Below are 24,187 nucleotides of genomic sequence, written 5' to 3'. Positions count from 1 at the left end.
GCACAATAATCAGGAAAGGAAGCAGTGATTCAATAATAAAATGTTTTCTTGAATTTTAGTGATAAAAAAAAGTGTGGACTTATGAACTGCCCCCTGGTATGTAAGTTTCTCATATGGCATGGGTAAGCTAGGGTTAGAACTAAACACGTAGTCCTGATGATGAGCACATCCGACCATGAAATGGACTTAAAACAAGATTTTACATGTTTGGGTCTCAATATAAATGTTTGTCATAAAATATGAAACAAATGTTAATATCAAAATATTCGATGTTTCGGTACAATTAAAAATCTTTACTGTTCACAACACTATGCAGAAGCATACGTATTACGTGAATTTGTATATATATATCCTGTTTAACAGAGCTTTGAGATGGAAGTGACACGTCGGTCTTGGAAACCAACATTTAGAAGTACATGCAACCTTTCGAACCAAAGCAACATAAGCTGCAAGTGTCGCTTGCCACTTGGCCTGTACAGTTTTCTCAGGGAACTTTCAGACCAAAGCAACAAGTGACATGTGTCACTTGGAAGCAGACCCTCAGTAATCCATTTAACCTTTTGAACTGAAGCACGACAATAAGCTAAACATGTCACTTGCATGTTGCTCGGACTAAACTGTTTTCTCAGTGGCGTGCATAGTGCTGCTTCGGTCTGTTATTCTTGCATGCACGGTGAATATTTTGATTTATACTGAAGGAGACTGTGTTGCTTGTCATCTGTGACTTCAGTCTGAAAGCTCCTTCATTGGCACGCATCATGTAACCTCGGTCTTGTTCGTGCACGCGTGGTGGATCCACTGTCATGTACTGCTTTGTTCTGAATGTTCTCTATACTTAACAAAATTGTTAGCTACTTCATCAGAGATTAAGATCTAATTTAGCCTGTAAATCACAAGAGAACAAATTGCAAGTGCTGTTGAGGGGAAAAGACTGACTTTTTGATAGAAGGTTCCTTTTATAATCATGAATAACCCCCTGGAGTGGAATAAAGAGGTCTGAGGTTGAACCTCTGTGGAGGCAGAGTGCTTCGGATTTCATTTCAAACTTTGGGTCCACCATTCGACATATCTTTAATAGATTATTTTTCGCCATTTGCACCATCTTATTTGCTTCTACTTCAGTTTTAGGGCCAGTGTTTTTCAACCGCCGGGTCGCAAATAGTCCGTTGCACCCAGGGGTTAACGACTAATTTTTAAAATCTAATTTTATATTTGACAGCAAGTCTATACATAATTGAACTATGATTATGTCATACTTGATATATTAATATTAATTAAGGTTGCATATTAATTTTCATATAAACTTTAAAGATCAGAAATGTATTTATCAGTAAAATTGTTGGGATCAGGACATCGACATGTTAGAAATAAATTTACTGGGCTGAGGTCTCACAAAGGTTGAGAACCATTGCAACAAGCAGCGAAAATACATCACTAGTTGCTCCGTCACTAGGTTTAGCCACCATTTAACCAAATTGTACATGTTGTACTGGAAAGCCAGAACACAAATATATATCTTACTGAACACAAAATTTAATGTAGATTTGATACTAGTTTTTCAAAAGATAGAGCAGTTTTTGCTTCATGTACATGTTCGTATAACAAAATTCAACCATTGAAAATCATATCATACTATTAGGTTCCATTAAAAACACATATAAAACTACTCTAGTTATGTGAATCTGTTTATACTACATAGATATATTTAATAAGCCTACCAAAATATGAAGATAACACTTGGAAAGAACCGCCCATTCAAAAAAGCCAGCTTTCTTGAAAACACTGTTTATGTCTAGCTACGAATTCCATATTGTAACTTGTATTTTATATTTAGAAATTAGTGTCTATTTTACAGTAAAGTGATAAACGAAAACCATGGAACAGGAAAAATACTAGCAACTCCTGTATTTTCATTGATTTGAGACACTTTTGTAAAAAAAGCTGGAAAAAGCCCAACCAAAAAAGCCACGGAAAAAAACCCCAAACAATGTTTTTTTTTCGACCTCTTCCAACTATAGTGATGACACACAGCGGCAATCCTCCCTATGGAAAGTCCAAACTCACAAAGACAAAAAAAATTGAAAAAGGTGAAGAGCAAAGTCAAGACCATGCTCATCGCCTTCTGTGACACATCCAAGGGGATTGTGCACAAAGAAGCCATCCCAGAACATCAAACAGTCAATTCCATCTACTACTGGGATGTTTTTGGGCAGCTTCATGAACTGGTGGCAAAACAACTGGCTTTTGCATCACAATACACCATCTCACATATCCTTGTTCACCAGGGATTTCTCTTAACAAAAATAATATGACTGCCACTACCCAACCACCCTTCTGACTTGGTGCCCTGTAATTTTTTTCTGTTTCCATGACTGAAGATCAAGTTCAAAGGCTGCTGGTTTGACATGAATGAGATGCAGAAACTCAGGCACTGCTGGACACCCTTACAGTCATGAAATGTTATACTTCCTCTCCTCAAAAATATGGCATAGATATGCTACATATTCCAAAATATGAGATAGAAACATGCCATTTATGTTCGCCTAAGCATATTATAGATACCTTATATATTCCAAAACAAGGCACAGGAATCTACGATTTAATGCTTCAAAATATAGTATACATCTGCTGCATGTTTCAAAATGCCTTCATCTGGGGGGTTACAGAATGGCATTCCAGTATTCTGCTGCCAACTGTTGAAACCTTGGAATTTCTACTTAAGTTTGGGTGTTGCTTCTACTGGAAGCAACTGCTGGTAACAACTTGGTTCATGTTCATAGTCAGCTATTTAAATATTTCGGTTTGATGCTCTACAGTACACTGACATCCACATGGTAGATACACCTTTCAATACCGTGTATATCAGCATGGTCCAACAATCAATCCTGAATTCATGTGCTATAATCCTACAATATGTATCATGCAGGATGTGACTGTTGTACTGCTGAGCTCGTTTCTATACTATATTCTGGGATGGAGATGGAGGTAGTAGTAAATTGCTCTACTGGGACCTAATAGGTAAGTGGTGGAGTGGTTAGCACATCGCACTACGATGTCAGGGATCCCGGGTTCGAATCTCGGCCTGGGCATGGATGTTTGTGAGTGTCCATTAATCAATTTCATCATATCATCCATCACTCATCCCCATCTTCGCAAATTAGCCAAAGTGCCACAAAAAGCAAAGTAAACTACAGCAATTCAAAAAAACAAAAAATAATAATAACGTAAAAAACAAAATCAGAGCTTTTAAAATTGAGGTATCAATATATAATCAATTCAAAACTGCACAGACTTCTTACTTCTCTAAAAATGTACAGCTAAAAAGATAGCAGTTACACATTATCATTGTATATTTTCTAGGGATGGGCAGATACCGATAAAATACCGATATAAAATTTACCGATAACCGATATTCTACCGATCCGATATAAAATTAGAAATGGTCCTTGAAGAACCTGAAATGTTCATTGATCTCCTTAATAACTGTGTGTTTCGAGGTGACTGTAGTACAAAAGAAATTGCATATTTAGACATTTACTTTTTTTATAAAGTAGGGCATGGATATTATCTATACAAATTACAACAAAATGGCAGAATTTAGCACTAAATTATCAGATATTTATCGATATATCGGATCGGTAAAATTACAGATTATTTTACCGATAAACCGATACACCGATATGCCTATAACGGCCGATACCGATAGAGTACCGATTAATCAGTCCCATCCCTAATATTTTCACCTTTCATTTAATAACAAACATAATTCTATTCTCACCTGCTGCTTCCTTCAACAGCTGTGTAACATGTTCCTGCAAATGAGATTTCATCTGCTGACGAGACTTGAGCTCACTGCCAAAACTGGAGAATTTCTGCTGGCAACGTTTGGGGTCCAAAGCACAAATAAAAGTGAAAGTTCGGCGCATTTCATTCCCATCAAATTCTGCAAAAAGCTTCAAAAGAAGATTTGCTGACATATTGCTAATTTGGTCCAAATCCAAAGTGTCACCATCATAAGACTTCCGACATGGCAACCTCTGAAAGAGGAAAACAAGAGATGTAGAGAGTTTTAACAGCACATAATAAAAAGGAAAACTGTTCTACGAGGGCTGCTGGAAAAGTTTCTGCAATCAATATGAAAGACGACATCTGAAATTCTGAGAATGGCTTTATGGTTTTTAAAGTATTCACCTTTAAGATCAATACACTTTTGCACACGCTCAAACCAATTTTGAAAGCATTTTTTCCACTCTGAAGCTGATATCTCAGAACCCGCTGTTCGGAATGTGTCAACAGCTGCTTCAGGCGACACAAATCGCTCACCAGGCATGTTATTTTTCATTTGTGGAAACAAAAAGAAGTCATTAGGTGATACATCAGGTGAGTACGCACAATGAGGCATTAATTTGACATATTTACTGGACAAAAAATCAACAGTTTGGTGTGCTGAGTGGGAACTGACGTTGTCATGGTGAAGAATAATGTGATGATTTGGGTTTATTTTACGCAATTCATTGATGACCTCTGGCGAACAAATTGTTGAATATCACTCAGCATTTACAGTCCTTCGATCTTCTAAAGCTATTGTTGCCACATGTCCGGTATAACGGAAGAAACAAGCAATCATTTGCATAGCAGCACTCCTCGAACAAACAACTTTTGTTGGTTTCAGCTCACTTTGAAACACCCAAACAGTGGATTGCTGTTTAGTTTTGGGCTCGTATGAATAGATCCAAGTTTCGTCCCCTGTAATGATGTAGTACACCAAATTTGACTTGCTTCGGTTAATTTTTTTGAGCATTTCTTTACACCAATCTACACGAGCCTGTTTTTGAGCTTCGGTCAAGTTGTGTGGGATCCAATGGCTTGAAAGTTTCCATATGTTCAGATGACCATGCAAAATCGTATGCATTGCTTTCAAGTCAATGTTCAAGGATGCCTGAATCGCACGGTACGTCACATGCCGATCTCTCTCAAACATTTCACACACAGCATCAACATTACTGGCAACAACAGATGTGGATGGACGACCTTCACGAAATTCATCACTGAGAAAAGTGGCGCCTCGCTGGAATTCAGAAAACCAATTGTACATAGTCCTATTGGATGGTGCTTCATCCCCAAAAGCCAAATGAAGTCACTTGATGCATTGTTTCATTGTTAAACTACATTTGAAATCATAAAAAATCATTGCCAAAAAGAGTTCACGAGAAATTTCCATTTCTCACACGAAACTACTTCAAACTGCTGTGAAAAATAAACAAATAGGCTTAAACAAACAATCACAGATAATTAAACATAAAAAAGGTCTATTCTTCCGATTTTTATAATAGCGGAACAATAACGCCACTCTTGGCGGTAGTTTGCAGGAACTTTTCCAGCAGCCCTCGTTTATTTCAGAGAATGAGAGAAGTAGTAGCAAATTAATATACTACAATGAAGTACTCACTTATCTGAGAAAAAATGATGTTTGGTCATCATCCTCTCAGAAACTTGTATGCCAAGCAACAGTACAAGTTCCCAAGAGAATGGTAACAGTGACAACCAAAATTTATAGAAAGACAAAAATATATATTATCTTGAATTTTTTTAATGCACACATGTTTGATATCTTCAGCTTGAAACAGTGGTTAATTTCATTCAAATTTCTTTGGTCAATAAACTTCAAACTTTGCAAGCTTTCCTGTGACAATGAATGTAAATGAATACCTGTTGAAGTTCATGAGAGAATCACCACAAAGAATAATTAGCCTAGACCTCCAGCTTCACTGATACGTTGATATGTTGTTTTAAGTCCACTTTTATGCACAGTAAGGCATATGTGCCTTCACCGGGTATCAAACCCAGGACCCCTTGATTACAAGGAGATGACACAACCACTGTGCCATCAGAGAGGCCCACCTCTAGCTTCACAACAGCAATCATAATTTGTATTCCTTACACTTTCAAACAATGAAATGAGACTCATTAGGCTTTCAAAGCAATAAGTTGACTGAAAGTATCATTTTTCAAGAAATATTTAATTATGAAAGTAATGGAATACTTTACATAAATAAGGGATAGACCAATAATTTTTTTCTGATACCAATAAACTACCGATATTAAATTGACAGATTCCAATAACCTATGTGACATAAACTTGAAAATGTTTCTTGATTGACCTATCAAATTAAAAGTTTTGGATGCATTTATACATATAGCCATGTTGCATTCAATATATACAGGGAAATATCCCCTTATCTAAAATCGTTACTTGAGTTTAAAATGGTCGTAAAAAGCCCTTTGAGAAATTTAAAAGGTGAAAGGTTGTAGAGGGACCTGCACAGAACAAGCACAACATATTTAAAAAAAAAAATTTAAAAAAATCCTCATAGACAGTGAGACAGAGGAAGAGACCAACCAGCTCTTCTCATAAAGTTAAAAGCATTTGGTAAAATAATGTCATCATTTCCCAACAGAGATGATAAATCATTGGGAAGGTGAAGAACATGAATGGTTCCATGACCTATATAATTAATGTATGCAACAAGGTAACAAACGGGTTTTGTCTTTGAAATAGAACTGTGGATTTAGACTATTCCCTCACAAAAATATAACATGAATTATATGTTTACATTCATCAAAATAACGGCAAAATTCTTGCACTTAATACTCATAGCTGTATCCGATCAGTAACAAATACCAAAAAAACAACATCCCCATATTAAGCAATGCTAATTGGGTGCTGTTTAATCTCTCCCATAAATAAAATAAATTAATATTAATTTCATTACTTGTGGTGTTGTCCTAAAAGCGAACAAATACAGGTCTCCTGCATACACTAGTTTTGGCAAGATAACTTCCTGCTACTAAATGGAATTTAATTACTAAATTATCAAACTAGGCATCTGAATGTTATGCATTAGTTGTCAAACTGCACTTAAATATTGAGGTCTGTTTTTAAATCCTATATCAATCCATCCTAACGCACACTATTATACATGCCACAATACCAAGAATAATAACACAAAACCACATAAATAGTAAAAATTGAACATCAACACTAACCTTCCTCTTGTTTGCTGCCAGAGCAGCATCTTTAGACAGGTCTGGGTCATCATTTGCAGATGTACATGCTTGTTCTGAAGCAACTACAGTTTTCTTCTGAGGTGAATTTCCACCCCGAACGAATGTCATACTGGGATCAGAATGAAGGGTTTGTGACGCAACCTCTGCCAACATATCCAGCAGAGCTCCTGCTCCATTTCTTCCCTCCCGGAAATCTTTTCCATTTTTCTGTTCAGTCCCTTGAACCTTATCATTGTCACAGGGAACACACTCAACACCATCACAGGATACTGCAAGAAAGAAGTTAAGTTCAAGTAATACCTGGAACTTTTCAACACCACTCACTAAGGGTGTGCGGGGTCACGAAAAGTCGGGACGAGGATCGGGAAAAAAAAATTCCCATCCCAATCCAGACTTCAGGAAATGACTTCCCGACTTTTTGGGATCCCAAGCAGTCGGGAAATACCAAATGGTCATTTTAAAAAGTTGTTAATTCCAGAAATGCGAAAACAATCACTTAATTTTTATTCCAGAAATGCAAAAACAATCACTTAAGGTGAAAATAACGTGTAGAATTCAAGATTTCCAGGGCTTCGGGAAAATTCGAACATTTCCCATCCCAAATGTCGGGATTTAAAAATATTCCCATGCCAGCCCAAAAAATTCTGCACGCACACCCCTATCACTCAAAGATATGGAGAGGAATTCCATATGTTTGTAGACATTATTATAGTTGTATGAATTAGTAATGGTGCAATTGTAACAGTTTCATTAAAGCATTCCACATATATACCAAGATACAGTTATGATTTCTCCATGAAATAATATATACTATGTTGGATAACTACAAAAGTACGGCAGTCGTGCAGCATTAACTTTGAACATGTATAACATGAAAACTGGAAGAAATATTCACATCTGGTTCTCTTCGTTACAAACTCCCATCCACTGAGCTATTTTGATTGTTTGGTCAGCATTTGATTCATTTGGTTTATTTTACTTTGCTTTTCTGACACTTTCAGCTAATCATAAAGATGAGGGAGGATGAGTGATGATATGAAAAAAAGACATTCGCAAAGAACACCCATGCAAAGGTCAGGATTCAAACCCAGAATCCCTGGCATCATAGAATGTTGTGCTAACCAATCCTCCAAGGAGGTCAGTATTTGAAGATATGATGCCTGGGTCTCCTGACAAAATTCTGGAGTGTGAATATCACTCCCATCTTTCATGCTATAAGTGATCGACATTAAGGTTCTGTATCTTTGTGCCTCATTCCTTCACTTTGCCGCAACTCATATTCCACATAGTAAAGCAGCGAAGTCCAACAAATAAAAATAAAAAGCACTGCGCCTAGCTACAGTGACGTGCAAAAGCTTATCAACATTACGTTTTTCTGCGAAAATGTTTTTCAAACTTCATAGATTCAAGTTAAATGTTTATATGTTGGGTAGCAAGGTAGGTACATCCATATCAACAGGTGGTAGACTCGACTGGACTATTTACAAGATTATTAAAAATCTTTATTCGATTTTTCAACTTAGCATAAATATTACACTTTTTTTCTTACCGTAATGCATGAATGATGAGTAGAGCCCGGAAGTTTGGCAAAATGCCTCTTTTTATCTACTGCATATATTGATAACATTTTTCCGGATAAACGTTTTTTATGTTGTTTCGAATGTTTTAGAAGCCTTTTCATTTTGCCTATTTGGGACCCCACTGCCTATTTTTAATTATGATGCCTTTTTTTGCCTTTTTCAATGAAATTTGAACATTTTTTAAAAAAATGTGTAAATAAATTTTTTTCCCAAAAAACGTTGTTGGCATTTATTTTTCTTCCGTTTATTATGTGAATAATTTTCGCCTTATTTAAGTAATATTGAACTCACGTATGTTTCAACATTGCTGAAGGAGAAAAGTGTGTTTTAAAAAAAATAGTATTTCATGCTGAGTTAAGATATTGACTTTCCGTTAACATGTCCTTGTGAATGATTGACTGCTGAAAACCTGTTGCAGAACACCTGCACAATTACGTCATCACGTCCAGCGTCCGTGTCAGGAGGTTATTGACAAGAAACAGCACTAATGCCCAAGGGCCTTTGCATGGATTCCAAAATCAAGTTCTCTATCTTTAGTTTAGTTCTGCACTTTGGAAGGAAAGGATCGTGTAGTTGTCATCATGCCGAAATTTAGTGTGCTATTAAGTGGTAAGTTACATGGTTACGTGCATGAATTTGGTGAAAGCACATTTTTGACAGATGGTACTATTCTTCTCTGCAAGATATGTGAAAAACATTCAACCATGAGAAAAAATACTTTATATCTCAGCATGTGTCAACAGCAAAACATAAATCTGCAGTTGCCAAAAAAGTTGGACAGAAGAAGATATCCCTAATTTCAACAGTGGGCACTTTATCCAACAGGCAATCTCAGTTTTTTCTTGAACTGTGCAAAGCTTTCATGGAAGCAGGGATACCTTTCTGGATAGTGGAAAACAAGTCACTGAGGAAATTCCTGGAGAAATACACTAAAGAAACGGTGCCGTCGGAATCTACGCCACGGAAAACATATTTAAGTATCTGCTACGAAGAAGCTCTGCAAAGAATTCGTGCTGAAGTTGGTGGAAAGAAGGTTTGGATTTAAACAGATGAAAGTACTGACGCTATGGGACGCTGAATAGCCAACGTCATCATATGAACTATGGAACCAACATGCGGAGAATCCTCGTCATTTCTTCTCACGTCAGAACAACTAGAGAGAGCCAATGGTTCGTCAATAGCTCAGTTATTCTCAAATTCCCTACTTCTGCTCTGGCCAGATGGTGTACAACATGATGACATGTTACTTTTTATCAGTGATGCAGCTCCCTATATAAAGAAGGTTGCCATAGCATTGAAAATTCTCTTCCTGAACATGCTTCATATCACATGTGTAGCCCACGCAATGCACAGAATCGCCGAAAAAGTTAGTGTTGCACCCAGAAGTGGACAGGTTGATTTCGAACACAAAGAAGATATTTCTGAAATCTCCCTCTCGAACCCAAACATTTCAGGAAGTTGCACCTGAGCTTAGTTTACCTCCGCAACCAGTCTTGACGAGATGGGGAACCTGGAAATCAGCAGCTATATATTATGCTAACCACCTTGAAAAAACCAGTGAGGTGATCGATGCTCTTCCAGAAAATGAAGCGGCTTCAATTCATGAAGTGAAAAAACTCCTGTGCTATTCAGAACTGAAGAATGAACTGTCGTTTATTTTTGCACATTATGGTGCATTGCAAGAGACAATTACAAAGCTAGAAAAAAGAGGTGAGACTCTTGTAGCATCCATGAAAATCTTCGAGGAATCTATGCAGCAGATGATGGAAGTGTCAGGAGAAAAGGGGTCAGCTGTTGTGGAAAAGTGCAAATGGGTAGTGAGTGCAAATGATGACTTGAAACAATTGAAGACAATTTGTGATATTCTAAAAGGTGAAAATGCTGTTATCAAAATGAGTCCAGCTACATTTGCTTGTTTTATGTATGCTTCATTAACATTTTGCCAGAAATTATAGATAAAAGTAAGTGACTTTCAAATGTGCCTTTTTCAGTTTATTTTGCCTTTTTTCCCATTTTAGTGCCTATTTTCCACATTATAAATGCCTTTTTGCCTGCCTATTTTAACGAAAATAAATGCCTGAACTTCCGGGCTCTAATGATGAGGAATAATCACCAAACTAGTCACTGGTATCACCATTACTTGTTTCCAAAGCCCTTAGCATCAACCACAGCCTGGCACCTTCGTGGCATTGAGTCAATGAATGTGCCGATCACCGACTGAGGGGTCTTGCCCTATTCTTCCTTTAGCTGGGCAAACTTATTATGGGCATTCTTGGCCGCATTGTGCTTGAGCCGTCGCTGCAGCTCATCCCACATGTGCTCGATGGGATTCAAAGTCTGAACTCCATCTTGTCCTTTTCTTTCCAGTAGAAGACCCATGTATGTCATGTGATTGTGGTCGATCAACTCCTGGATGACCCCTGATCGGTGTTTCGGGTCATGGTCCTCTTGCAGGATGAAGCCACGTCCGAGGGGATGAGTGAATGTCGGGAGAATGTCCCTGTACATGTTGCCCTCGATACGGTAGAGGGGACTTATCCCATGTGGAGAGAAGCACCCTCACAAAATCATATTCCCATCTCCATGCTTGATGGTGGGCAGTTGGTACTGTTTGACCAGCGTTCCGAGAGCTCTCGAGTTTTCTGCGCATGACCGAAGTAGCAAAGTCCAGTCGTGAATTGGGGGTGTTCGCGGAGCTGCTTTTCTGAAACACGAGCAGCGCGAGTGTCACGTGGGGAAAGAGAGCAATGTTGCCAACTGGAGAATACTGACATCTAAGAAATTGGAAGTGCTCTGGCCATGGTGCAGCGTGTTTGCAACAAAATGCAGAAAGACGTGAAGTTTTTTCGTGTGTGTGTAGTGTGTTCATGCGAAGTTCTGTATGTGCTTTTGTAATGATGGAGGCAGGACCGTCAAAACGTTCTGGTGTTAAACAACTACGCAGCACATGCAAACAGATGGTGCACAATGTGCTTGCATTCTTAGACAAAGAAGCATTAGAATGCCACTCTCAGATTCCAATTTTGCAGGCTACAAAACGTGAGAGTGCAATCGCGGGCGTATCAGAGGCAACTGAAGAGAATTCACAGTGAAGCAAATGGCGAAGATAACCTGCAATTTCGGTCACCCCAAAAATGCCAGAGAAAGAGCGTTATTGAGAATGTCGCCTTGGATGATTTTCAGACTGCCGTAATAAGAAGAGCCGTACATGAATTTTACGTGGTCGAGAAAACTGTGCCGACCATTCGTAAATTGCTTCCTGTGTTGAACGAACGCATTGGGTTTCGTCGGAAATGTGAAACCTTAAGGAAAATTCTCCAAGAGATCGGTTTTTGTTTAAAAAGGTCCCAGAAGAAAAGAAAGTTTATCATGGAAAGAAATGATATAGTTTTAGCTAGAACTTTGTATTTGAGAACAATACAATGTTACAGGGAAGATAATAAGCCACAAAACGTGGATAGACAGCAACCTTACATTTGGAAAATGCTGGCAAAGTAAAGACGAATGTGGAGTGGTTCAAACTGGTAATGCCTCACGGTGCATAATTGTTTTGTTCGCGGGGGAGAAATGGGTTTCATAGCGAATTCAAGTTTATTGTTCAAAGCCAATACAACAAGTGGAGATTATCATGGTCAGATGAGCTCAACAATCTTCGAGAAGTGGGCAAAGGAAAAACTAATTCCAAACCTTCCCCATAATGCTATTGTTATTATAGGCAATGCCCCTTACCACTCTATCATATTGAACAAGGTTCCAACAGCTTCCAATACTAAGCAAGCAATTATAGATTGGCTCGCTGCAAATAGGATCGTGCATTGTCCCCAAGTGCGCAAAGTTGAGTTATTAGATCTGGTAAGAAGAAACGCGCCTGCAAGGAAAATATTCAAATTCGACACGATATTTTCTCACATAATTTTCTGCATGTCATTCTAATGTTTCTGTATGCTTATGTGGTACACATCATCCTTACGAGCATTTCACTTCTGCCAAATCATCTTTACGAACATTTCACTTGTGCCAAGTGTTTATTTTGCTGCAATGAAATTTTCTTCTTTCTGTTTTATTTCTTGCCAAAATCCTGGAAAGGACGTGAACCCGACCCCCATTCTAACAATGTCCCTATAAGTGAAACTGCAATTCTTAACCCTACTATCCTTCTATTTTAAACTGGAAGAAGGACAAACGGCATGGTTGTCATACAATGCAAGTCCTTGTCGTAATCCTTTACTTCTGTGCATGTCCCTCAGTATTCGTTACTTACATTCTGGTGGATAAGCATCCTCGCAGATTGGTAACACTGTTCAATGTGCAACCACGAACAGCATTCTCCCACCTGCCTTCCCCTCTTTCTTGGCACTTTGACGACTGGAGCTCTCGGATCGCTGGTCAAACAGTACTTGGGGGCGTAACTTTTGCCTTTGGGACGTCGTACCCACTCCCCACCATCCGTTTCAAAGAGAAGGTACTCACTCTCATCGGTCCACAGTACATTGTTCCAATGGCTCCATGTCAACGTCAGGTGCGCCTTCCCCACTTCAATCTGGCCTTCCTGTTATTGAGGGAGATCAATAGATTTCTTACAGGCTGACAACCGAACTCCCCACCCACCCCCTCTTCAGAGCATCCACAAATGGTGGCTTTACTCCTGATGCCATTTCTCGAATAATGTCCCTGGAAGACGGATGGGGATTAGCACAGGTAGCACGCAGAATGCTCCATTTGTACAGGAAATCCGTCACACATGGCTGCCTGAACTTGGGCATCTTGACAATGCCTCTGTGTACCTTAGGTCACTGTAGAACTTTGCAGATGGCCAATCTTCAGATGAAAAAACAACCTCCCAAGCTGAAGGAAGAATGAAGAACGAACCCTCCTTCGATGATCAACTCCATGCCACGCAGGTGGCAGGCTGCAATCGATGCTAAGGGTTTTCAAACCAAGTACTAGAGTAGGTTGATACTGGTGACTAGTTTGTTGATTGTTCTTCAAAGCATTCATGCATTAATGTTTTAAGTATAAAAGTGTAATTTCTTTGCCAGGTTGAAAAAATTGAATAAAGAGTTTTAAATAATCTTGTAAATAGTCCGATCTGGTCTATCACCTGTTGATACGGATGTACCTACCTTGCTGCCCAACATATGAAAATCTCACTTGAATCTACGAAGTTTGAAAAAAGATATTGCAGAAAAAGTGATGTTGATAAGCTTTTGCACGGCACTGTACTTCATCACATCACACAGCAGGCAGCTGGCACATAAAAACTTCTTATAGTAAATGATGTATTGCTGATTCGGCTTGTGTTGCAACTTGTATGCCCCAGAATATGACACAAGACATCGTTGTCCTCTTGCATCTCATATCCAAAGTCCCTGCATTAACCCTACAAAACCAACGCAACACACATCTTTATACCAAACTCCCAAGTAAGTAAGTACTGTAAGCTCTAGTGGTATTAATACATTGCCTGTAACCAGATCAAGCGTCTGTAGAAGGAGCTTCAATTCTTTGTTGTAAAAACACTAGAAATAACTAATTAATTAAATTAAACAAACAATTTAAACATATAACTGATTTTTTAGCTTCTATTTCTTACAAGATTTCTTTGGGTATGAATGCACAATATAGAGAATGTCTCCAATTCCTTTTCTACTTCTTATACTCACTAAATATGCAGTCCTGCTAATGTATCTGGAGTTAAGATTTGGGGGTCACGTGTAAAACTTGTACACCTATGTCTATATATGTTGCAAAATTACGTTTTGCTGTCTACAGCATTGCCACACTGTTCCTTCGTTACTTGCAGAGCATTAGTTGTTGCTTCGTTGAAGCATGGCATTGCGGACTTGAATTAGAGGTAGGTTTGGCAACGGTGTTCGAGCGTTCTTCTAGAAAAATGGCATTTTGCGAAGTGAGGAAGCTAGTACTACAAAACTTATATTTTGTGACAATGTGTGCTCATTGGGAAAAGATTTAACTGATATCGCCACGAAACTATTTCCGGTAAGGTTAGGGTAAGAAAGTATCTTTTCGTTAATATTTGGTAGATTAACTATTTTTGGCCTTCTGATCGGCACAGTATGAACGGGTAGCCGCATGAACCATGCTTGGGCAGCCCCACGAACCATTTCCGATAAGGTTAGGTTAGGCAAGCTCACTAAAACTTTTACTCGTAAAACAATATGATTCAGGTTTAAAAAAATAATAATTCTCAACTTACATCAGCTTTTTTCGCAATTTCCAGACATGACCCCCGAATTTTAACAACAGATTCTTGATTAGAAGGCCAAATTTAGTGAGTATACCAAATATTAACGAAATTGGAGACATTCTCTATATTCTGCATTCGCTCCTTTCTTTGATTTTTTTTTCAGTTTTTAATCAATTGTTAACTTTTAAAATAATTTTTTGCTCTTCACAGACATGTTTAGCTGTTTTAAAATGTCAAAAATATACCTTTTTTTTCACCAGTGTTTAATACAAAATGGGGGCAGCGGCAGCTGGTGGGTCCGAATTAGGTGAAGGGCTGGTAGGAAAAAATGACATAATAGAGAAAATTGGATCAATAGTTACACATGCTTATTCAAAAATGGGGTTTCTAATAAGTATGTGTAACTACTGATCTAATTTTCCTATTGGCCCATTCTTTTCCTACTAGCCTTTCACATATTTTGGACCCACCAGCCGCCACTGAAATGGGGTTGATTTTATTTTTTAAATGTCCGTACTTTTTTTAAATTCCTTTCTTTCTACCTTCCTATCTGGTGTATATACATTATGATATTAGTAGCCTATTGAAGGATGAGCATATATTCTAATTAAATTAGACCCCACATATGCAAAAAACTATCAAGCTCACTAAAAAATTGTCATAGATGAGTCAATGGTAAATTTCAAAGGATATATGAATGTCCACCAGCTGATTATGAATAAGCCAGACAAGAGGTTTCAAGATATGGATGCTCTGCGACTGCTCTGGATATAACTACAGGTTTGAAATATAAAAATTAACTAAACTCTGTGATGCAACAGCCCTCGAAGAGCCAGGGTCTGCCAGAGTGGCTTTTCATTGGGTGACACATGGTCAGTGCATCAGGTCCCATTACCACAGTATAAGCTTTCATGTCCGGAACCCGCTACTTCTTCAACTAGCTTCCCAATTGTCCTCATGACGCTGAGACAATGCCAAAATTTGAGAGCTCCCACCAGGAATTGAACCCAGGACTGCTTCCACCAAAGGTGAGAGCCCTAACCACTTGGCTACGCGAGAGCAGTTTGAAATATAAACCGGGAAAACTAAGATCATGCTGAGAAGGGTTGGATTCCAAGTTGTTCTGTCTCTGTGTCACTTCACTGATGCGAGTAGTGTCCTTTTTGTTTTAAACTACTTAAATAACTGAGCTCCTATTGACTAAAAATGAGCCATATTGCAGTGACAAAAATTCACTCTAAAAAAGCATTCACTCCTTTCATTCATGTGAAAGAAAAGTGTTGTTGGATACGACTTTGGCTGTGTTTGTACCATGTGGACAAATTTCACAAATATCAAGGTATGTATGCATATTTCTTGTTAACAGTTTTATTTTAGTATGTTAGGGGTTTTAGGCATGTGTTATTAGCATTTGCACATGTTCATTTGCTTTTTGAGTGTGCATATAACCAGTTCAAGAATTTAAAAAAATGGTGAAAACAGTAGAGGACAGGTTGTTTACTTAAAGGAGGAAATTGGTGTTTTCGAAGGGCTCCTAGCTTCGGAATGAGTGAAATATTAAGTGTTCGTTCCCCTGTGCATAGCACCACGCCATGAAGGCGTATAGGGGGTGTGGGGGTAACGCCCCACACTTTCTTGATCCGGTCGTGAGTGGGGGTGATGTGATCAGCATCATGCCCCTGACCGCCTTTACCCCCCAGGGTTTCCCCCAGGTACCTATGTTATTCGACGCTGGGTAGGCGCCGGGGCCGCTTCCACCGTTAGAAAAGTTCCCGGAGTGAAATATTAAGGAAAGTCATTATTCTTGATGCCTCTATAGTGGAACCACAAGCAAAAAAACCTGCGCAGAAGCACATCGTGCCGGCGGGTGCGGGAAAGGGCAGGGGGAAGCAACATTCGCGCTGGCTCATCAGCGTTGCCAGGCCTATTGATTTCTCGGGAGAATTCCTTAATAAACTATTGCTATGGAACCTCCAACGGCCAGCTTAAAAACACGTTTCCTGCTCATCTTACTTGAACATGGCCGTGAAAAGTGCTGTTTGAACTGTGAAATTATGTCAAACGCTACTCAATTGTGCTAGGACATTATTTTATTACTTTTACTACATTACTATTTTTAGATGGCTGTATTTTATCCCACCCTAAACTCTATTTCTATTTTAGTTATTTTACGTCGCTTTTGTGCCTCTACGGGTAAATACGACAATATGGATAAATGAAAAATTGATGAAATGGATGATGTGACACAAACACAGTGAAACGTCCTTGCCTTACGAGGTAGAAACACTGACTTCGTAGCGTGGGCAAATTATGTTACAGATGTATGTGTGTGTGATGAATACTAAAATGTAGTAGTAGTTGTGCGTTTATGTTTTTTCTTGTGTAGAGGTTGTTATGTGTTTGGGTGTTGTGCTGTGTAGTGTGTTTGGGTTTGTCTTATGTAGTAGTTGTGGTGTCTAGTGTGTTTGTGTTTATCTTGTGTAGTAGCTATGCTGTCTAATGTGTTTCTATTTGTCTTGTGTAGTATCGGTGGTGTGTATGTATGTGTCTTGTGTTGTAGTTGTGCTGTCTAATTTGTTTGTGTTTGTCTTGTGTAGTAGTTGTGGTGTGTTTGTGTTTATATTGTGTTATAGTTGTGATGTGTTTGTGTGTGTCTTGTGTAGTAGTTAATTAATTTGTTTAATATGGAATAAAGAAGAAATCCCTCAACAGTGGAAAGAATCCATAATTGTTCCTGTGTTTAAAAAAGGTGATAAAATGAACTGCAATAATTACCGTGGAATTTCTCTACTCTCAACAACATATAAAATATTATCTAACATTCTTTTAACAAGACTAACCCCATATGCTAATGAAATTATAGGTGATTATCAATGTGGATTTAAACGCAACAGATCAACTACAGATCAAATTTTTCACATCAGACAGACACTTGAAAAAAAGTGGGAATATAATCAAAATGTCCATCAGCTATTCATTGATTTCAAAAAAGCATATGATTCGGTCAAAAGAGATAAATTATATAATATATTAGTAGAGTTTGGAATACCTAAGAAGCTTGTTAGTATGATAAAAATATGCACCAGTGAAACAGAAAGTAAAATTCGTGTGGGTATTAATATGTCTGACAAATTTACAATTCATGATGGGTTAAAACAAGGAGATGCATTATCTCCATTGCTCTTTAATTTTGCCTTAGAATATGCTGTTAGGAAGGTAAACGAAACTAAAGAAGGACTAAAATTAAATGGTGTGACTCAGTTGTTAGCATATGCAGATGATGTAGACTTACTGGGGGATGATGTGAATACAATTAAGAATAATGCTAAAATATTTTTCAAAACTGCTAAAGAGATAGGTTTGGAAGTTAACAAAGAGAAAACTAAATATATGCTTACAGGCCGAAACCAAGTGTTAGGTAATAATCAAAATATAATTATTGATAACAACTCGTTTGAAACAGTTTCCAAATTCAAATACTTAGGAGTAATATTAACAAATGAAAATTATATTAAAGAGGAAATAAAAAGTAGGCTTAATTCAGGAAATGCATGTTACTTCTCTCTTCATAAACTTTTGTCTTCTCGTTTAATATCTAAGAAAGTAAAAGTTAAAATATACAAAACCGTAATTTTGCCTGTAGTATTATATGGGTGTGAAACTTGGTCCCTTACATTGAAAGAGGAACATAAATTGAGAGTATTTGAAAATAGGATCCTTAGGAAAATATTTGGACCTAAAAGGGATGAGGAGACAGGTGAGTGGAGAAGGTTACATAATTTAGAACTACATAATTTGTATTCATGTCCAGATATTATAAGAATAATTAAATCAAGAAGACTTAGGTGGGCAGGCCATGTGGCACGAATGGGAGAGGAAAGAGGAGTTTACAGGATTCTTGTTGGGAAACCTGATGGTAAGAGACCAGTAGGAAGGCCAAGACGAAGATGGAGGGACAACGTCGAGATGGACCTAAGGGAAATCGGTAGGGATGGAAAAGAGTATATAGATCTTGCTCAAGATAGGGACAGATGGAAGGCCTGTGTTGCTGCAGCCATGAACCTTCGGGTTTAAGAAGGCTAGAGAGTTAGTTAGTTAGTATGTATGTGTTTGTGTGTGTATTTCTAGCAGATGGGGAGGATGGGTGGCACCCTAGCATAAGCGTTGCTATCTTGAATTATTGAGGAAGACATGCTGTCTAATTCACCCAATATATATTTCACATACATAATACATTTTCTCATTATGGTGCAGGACGCGTGCCCACCCCTATCGATAGCTGTACACCGAACACCAGCAGAAGGCAAATTGATTTGTTATTGTTAGCATTCGACTTGAAAGATTGTGGAAAATCGCCGACAACGAAAGGTGGCACATTAGCTTCATCTGTGAACACAACTTTCTACCATTTCCTGTCATAAAAATTCCTCGCGATAAGAGGCATTGCAAACCCCTTGTGTCGGTGCTGAGAAAGGACAAATTTGAGGGTGTTTTCCACGCACCCTCTAACTGGAAAATGCGGAAGAGATGAAAGATGTTGGTCTGTTCCCTCGGGCAGTTTACTTTCTTTTGTTTGAAACATGTCCACTCCTGAAATTGAAATCTTCGGTATATTTTCGCCAAACACAGGGTGCTGGGTTTAGCACCATTGTTACAAAAGTATCTGTGACGTTTACACCGTAAACAATGCGTGCCACTCCCCTTGCCCCCCCAGTGCACACGACTATGCCACCCCTCCGCCCCCAAGAATGTCGTTCATCCGCTACTATTAGATCATTGGATTTTGAAGCAGATCTTCTGGTTTCCCAAGGAACAACCTCCCGAATTTTTCAAATCTGATCTGGCAACACTGCCCCGAACACCGATAACGGCAGGGAAGTTGCGTGAACGCTTTGGACGGAAGTTTTTTTTTCCTTGTGGTCGAGCTATAGCTTCGGAATGAGTGAAATATTAAGGGAAACTCATTAGTCTTGATGCCTCTATGTGTTTTGAAAGTTTGTCAGTATTGTACAGCAACACCCTGTATAGATTCTCAAGATTTCTCGTGATACAATATCATAAGTTGCAATTACTTACGTCATTTATTACATAAGCAGGAAAATAGAATGACTTACATCCCAACACAAGCATATGCACTCGACAAGGCTGCAGTCAATTTGATAAACACACAACATTTTTGTGTGTTCAGAAGTTGATAATGTTTATGCATACACTGATTTTTATTTTAACCTTCTAGTTCCACAGTAGCCACTACTTCCAGTTTTCTATCAATTTAGATTATCACTTGTTGTTCATGCAACATGTTCTTGTTACCTTTTTTAAAAAAAAATAAATAATATAAATTAAAAATTATAGACATTCCTTGAGTCTTGAATGGATTTTTAGCTAAAATATGGTTGTGAAAATGTTTGATAATTATTTATTAGAAGTACTTTATCTGAAATGCACACTTACCATCATTATTACGTTCCATGCCAAATCCTCTTTTTTGGAATATGTGGAATAAAATGTTTCAAATATCTTTTGAAAGCTAGTATCCACTAGCCTACATTAGAAGTTGAAACATTAAAAAGATTTTTAAATATGGCACACTAAGAATATGAATCATTTGTTGCCACTGTGAGAAAATTATATTTTTGTCAGACCATACACCTAAGACTAAGACTACCAGATGTCCTGATTAGTTCCAATGATCCCTTCTTTTTAATTCCTGCAGACTTGTTTCCAGTGGGCTCAAAAAAAAAAGTCTGATTCTTGTCACACATTCACGCATGTTCTCTGTCTTGACATAAGAATAAATGCTAATATGCAACATGATATAATTTACATTATCTATTACCAATGTTTTTTGGGGGGGATAAATTATGGTAAAACTTCGATAGCATCCCAACACCTCTCACTCGTTTATTTAGTCATTTTTAACATTCGTACTTACCTATTCTGCATTGTGAAAGATTCTTCAAGGTGCTATTTTGCTTTTTCACGAAAAAAAAAAAAGTTCAATTTTTGACATAAAGAGTAATTATTAAACTAATGATCAATTAGCACCACAAACCATTGACGTTAGCCCCCAAAATTCACGATAGCCTCACGAACCATCAACAGGGACGAGGTATGCCTACGAGGTTAGGTTCCATTAGCACTCATTTCGTTCAATTTAGCATATACGGACAACATCGGTTTTTCTCGATGAAAGAAAATACCAACAAGAACTTCTAAATGCTACAGAAACTCATTTCGGTAAGTAGTTTCTTGTGTAAAAATGAAGAAATCCGTTGGGATGCTATCAAAGTTTTACCTAAATTACATTCATCTTGAGTACCGTAGTTTCTTGTGTAAAAATGAAGAAATCCGTTGGGACGCTATCAAAGTTTTACTTAAATTACATTCATCACTTCATCTAATTATCATTAAGCCTCCTCATCAATTAGCTTCAAGAAATTACAAAGCAGCATAAAATATGAACAATACAACTGCAAACTAATTCAATGTCCCATGGTTTGTTTACAACAGCTTAAATAACAATGAACAAATGAAGTAATGCAAAACATTACAATAACAACTGTCACGCCCTTTCTGTAATCCAATTTCTCCTATTTCACATGCGGATTCGTTGTTTTTAGTGAGTTTCCAAAAGGAAAAAATTGTCCAGATTTCACGTTCTGAAAAAATGGTAGCCTTACATATGACCGGATTTAAATGTTACTATACCCGTCTACTGTAAAAGATGAAAATAATTTATTGTTTGGTGGTAACGTGGGACAGTGGTTTTACAAGTTCCTCTATTTGTTAAACCTAGGCAGTAACATATACTGATGTTCTTTGCAGTTTGACAATTGTCTTATTCATCTCGTGACTGAAATTTATTTTGTCTCCTAGAGGTGTAACATAAGCCGAAAACTGAAGTTCCTTTTAAATTCTTCCAATCCCAATCTTTGGGAATGTGAACAAAATTCATTTTATTTAGCACATTCGGTGTTTATTATACTCGAATCCCATTCACGTACTATCCACAGCGAAGGTCTTAAAACATGCTGAAATGCAAGCCGGGAAATGTTCACCAGACGACGCTCCTCTATCAACAGGTGTTGAACGGTCTTCCTACTTTATGCATTTAAGGCATTCGCGGCATGGAACCAACTTTATATCTGAAACATTTCTGTATACCCAGGTGTACATATGTAATGTGATGCATACTGAAAATGTTCCAAGTATTTACATGTGTTGACGTTCTGTACATGACACCTACAAGCATCTGTTTTTTTCCCTCGTAAACTATGAACGACAGCTGCGGGACATTCCTTATACCAAATAGATTCATATTACATCTATAAATAACACAATAGAATAATACAAGGACCAAATAATTATATGTTTCGGCTCATTAACAACAATTGGTAAGTTAATTCAATTGCTCGTGCTCAAATAAAACAAGTTATAAAATTCCTACCTATCAACATTACAAAGGTTGGCGAACAACGACTTGTGACGTCACATTCAATTTATATTCTTTCTATACACACTTTTCTGGAGAAAACCTTCAGTAATTCACGTTAATTCGTTAATTTTCATCCTTTTGAACATTACTGTACATATAACCCAACTTCTGGCGTATAACGACCGGTAAATACATAGTAGCATCAGTTGTGTAAACAACCAAAGCTTGGTGCAGAAACGTGACACTAGTCTGACAAACGTCTATCTGTGACAACGCCCCTGATTTTCATCAAGTTAGCGCTTAATACCCGTTTATTTTTGAACTTTCTACATAAAATATCAATACACGTGTATAATTACTTCACAACAATTGCATTTTATGAAACGTTATGATCTCTTTTCGTCAAAAAACAAAGATAAATATACAAAACAGTCGTGCTTGGCGCGAGTCTTCATAGCAGACGCCATAGATACAATAGCAGCCGACACAGCAACGCATCTTTGACACCTTATTTTTACGTAAATAGTTTGTTTTTAAAACAACACGAAGTTATAACCTCAAGAATACACTTTTCTTGTTGTAAAGAAAATGTCTTACCTGTTGCACTATTAGTTTCAGATATTGAATCTTCGTTCTTCATTCTTGTTCTCATTGTCCTGTATAAAGGAAGTCATGGATGACAGAATCGATTTCACTGCATGGAAATGGCGGTCGAGGCTCATATCGATACCTGTCTACCACAACTCGTTGACTACAAGCTGTGCGTGAAGTATCTCGACTCGACGAAGAATTTTTGAATTGCAGCAGGGAAATGAAATGGCTTTCCGACCAGTCAGGAAATTCCAAATGATCGTGTTTCTGTATGTTTTCTGCACTATACGCAAAATGTGTGAAATTTCTTGAAAATAGCAGTTTCTATTAAAGGCAGGAGAGCCATGGACCCCTCCTCGAACTAAGGAATAGTATAATGTGAACATACGAAAATAATATTGACGATTTTGTCCTTGCATAAATGGCAGTCCACTTTCTTATTCCATTTTTTTCTATCCCTGGCCAGTCTTTTTTCTGACTGCCACTGCAGTCGTGATGCAAAATATCCCCCGTTAACTTGACTTAACTAAATTTACAAACAGACACATTCTTCAGTATAACATAATGCCTTCACGTACTGTACTATGCGAAAGTGTCTGTCCCTGTCACAGCGCAAAGCAGAGGCGTCACCTGAAGAGGGTTCACGGAGCACACGAACTCCAACCGTAAACGGAAAATTTTAAATTTACTTTCCTCTCTGTACAATAAAACACTACATTGGAATATACTTATTACATAAAACAGCTTTTTTCGTTCATAAATTCTTCACAATGCTTCAAATTTCCCAATTTCCTCCGACTGTTGGCAAGAAAAGCTAACCACATTAGGCAGTGAGAACCCGGCGCACATCTGACGGTGCGAACCTCTTCTGACGCTCTAACTAAGCACGTATCCAGGAATTCCTTTCGGGGGGGGCTGAACATCATATTTATAAGGGGTATAGATAGTACCTCACAATTGTATGTTTAAGGCCTGTTGTGGCGATTGGGTTAAAAAAAGGGGGGTTGCAAGGAAAGTTTACTTTCTCTTGGTAGATAAGGCCTAGGATTAAGAGGCAAAAAAATGGGGAGCAACTGTCCCCTAAATGGTTGCCACTATTTAAGGCTGCCATTTTAATCAGAACGTGAAATCGGAACGTTTTTTACCACTCGACTCCCCTGTTTCCATGCATTAACATTGTGTGCCAGAACCATCTGAGTGTGTGTGTTTGTTCATTTCTTCTCATCAGGCATCAACACATCTATGATGTCTGAGTGTTTTTACGAAACCGTTACACGTGCACGGGATGGACAATCCACTCGA

At 38.0% G+C, this 24,187-nt stretch overlaps 1 protein-coding gene across 4 annotated transcripts in view; it reads right to left on the bottom strand.

Moving 5' to 3' along the window:
* Window positions 1-23,027, bottom strand: part of LOC146000366 (uncharacterized) — a 37,584-nt gene extending 14,557 nt beyond the window's left edge. For 3 of the 4 annotated variants that reach the window (XM_083137921.1, XM_083137922.1, XM_083137923.1), the window contains exons 1-3: window positions 22,892-23,027; window positions 7,048-7,337; window positions 3,779-4,037 (exon numbers count right to left, since the gene is read on the bottom strand). In XM_083137921.1, coding sequence (XP_082994047.1) covers window positions 3,779-4,037; window positions 7,048-7,337; window positions 22,892-22,946 — 604 coding nt within the window. In that variant the 5' untranslated portion in view covers window positions 22,947-23,027. Of the gene's footprint in view, window positions 1-3,778; window positions 4,038-7,047; window positions 7,338-22,306; window positions 22,521-22,891 lie in introns of those variants that run through there. The other variant, XM_083137924.1, reaches the window with a different exon arrangement.
* Between the last annotated feature and the right edge of the window lie 1,160 nt (window positions 23,028-24,187).

This window comes from Lepisma saccharinum, chromosome 16, assembly GCF_977018435.1.
Source record: "Lepisma saccharinum chromosome 16, izLepSacc3.1, whole genome shotgun sequence".
Taxonomy (NCBI): domain Eukaryota; kingdom Metazoa; phylum Arthropoda; class Insecta; order Zygentoma; family Lepismatidae; genus Lepisma; species Lepisma saccharinum.
Note: the sequence above shows the minus strand (reverse complement) of the source record. Positions and strands in the feature narration are given on the sequence as shown.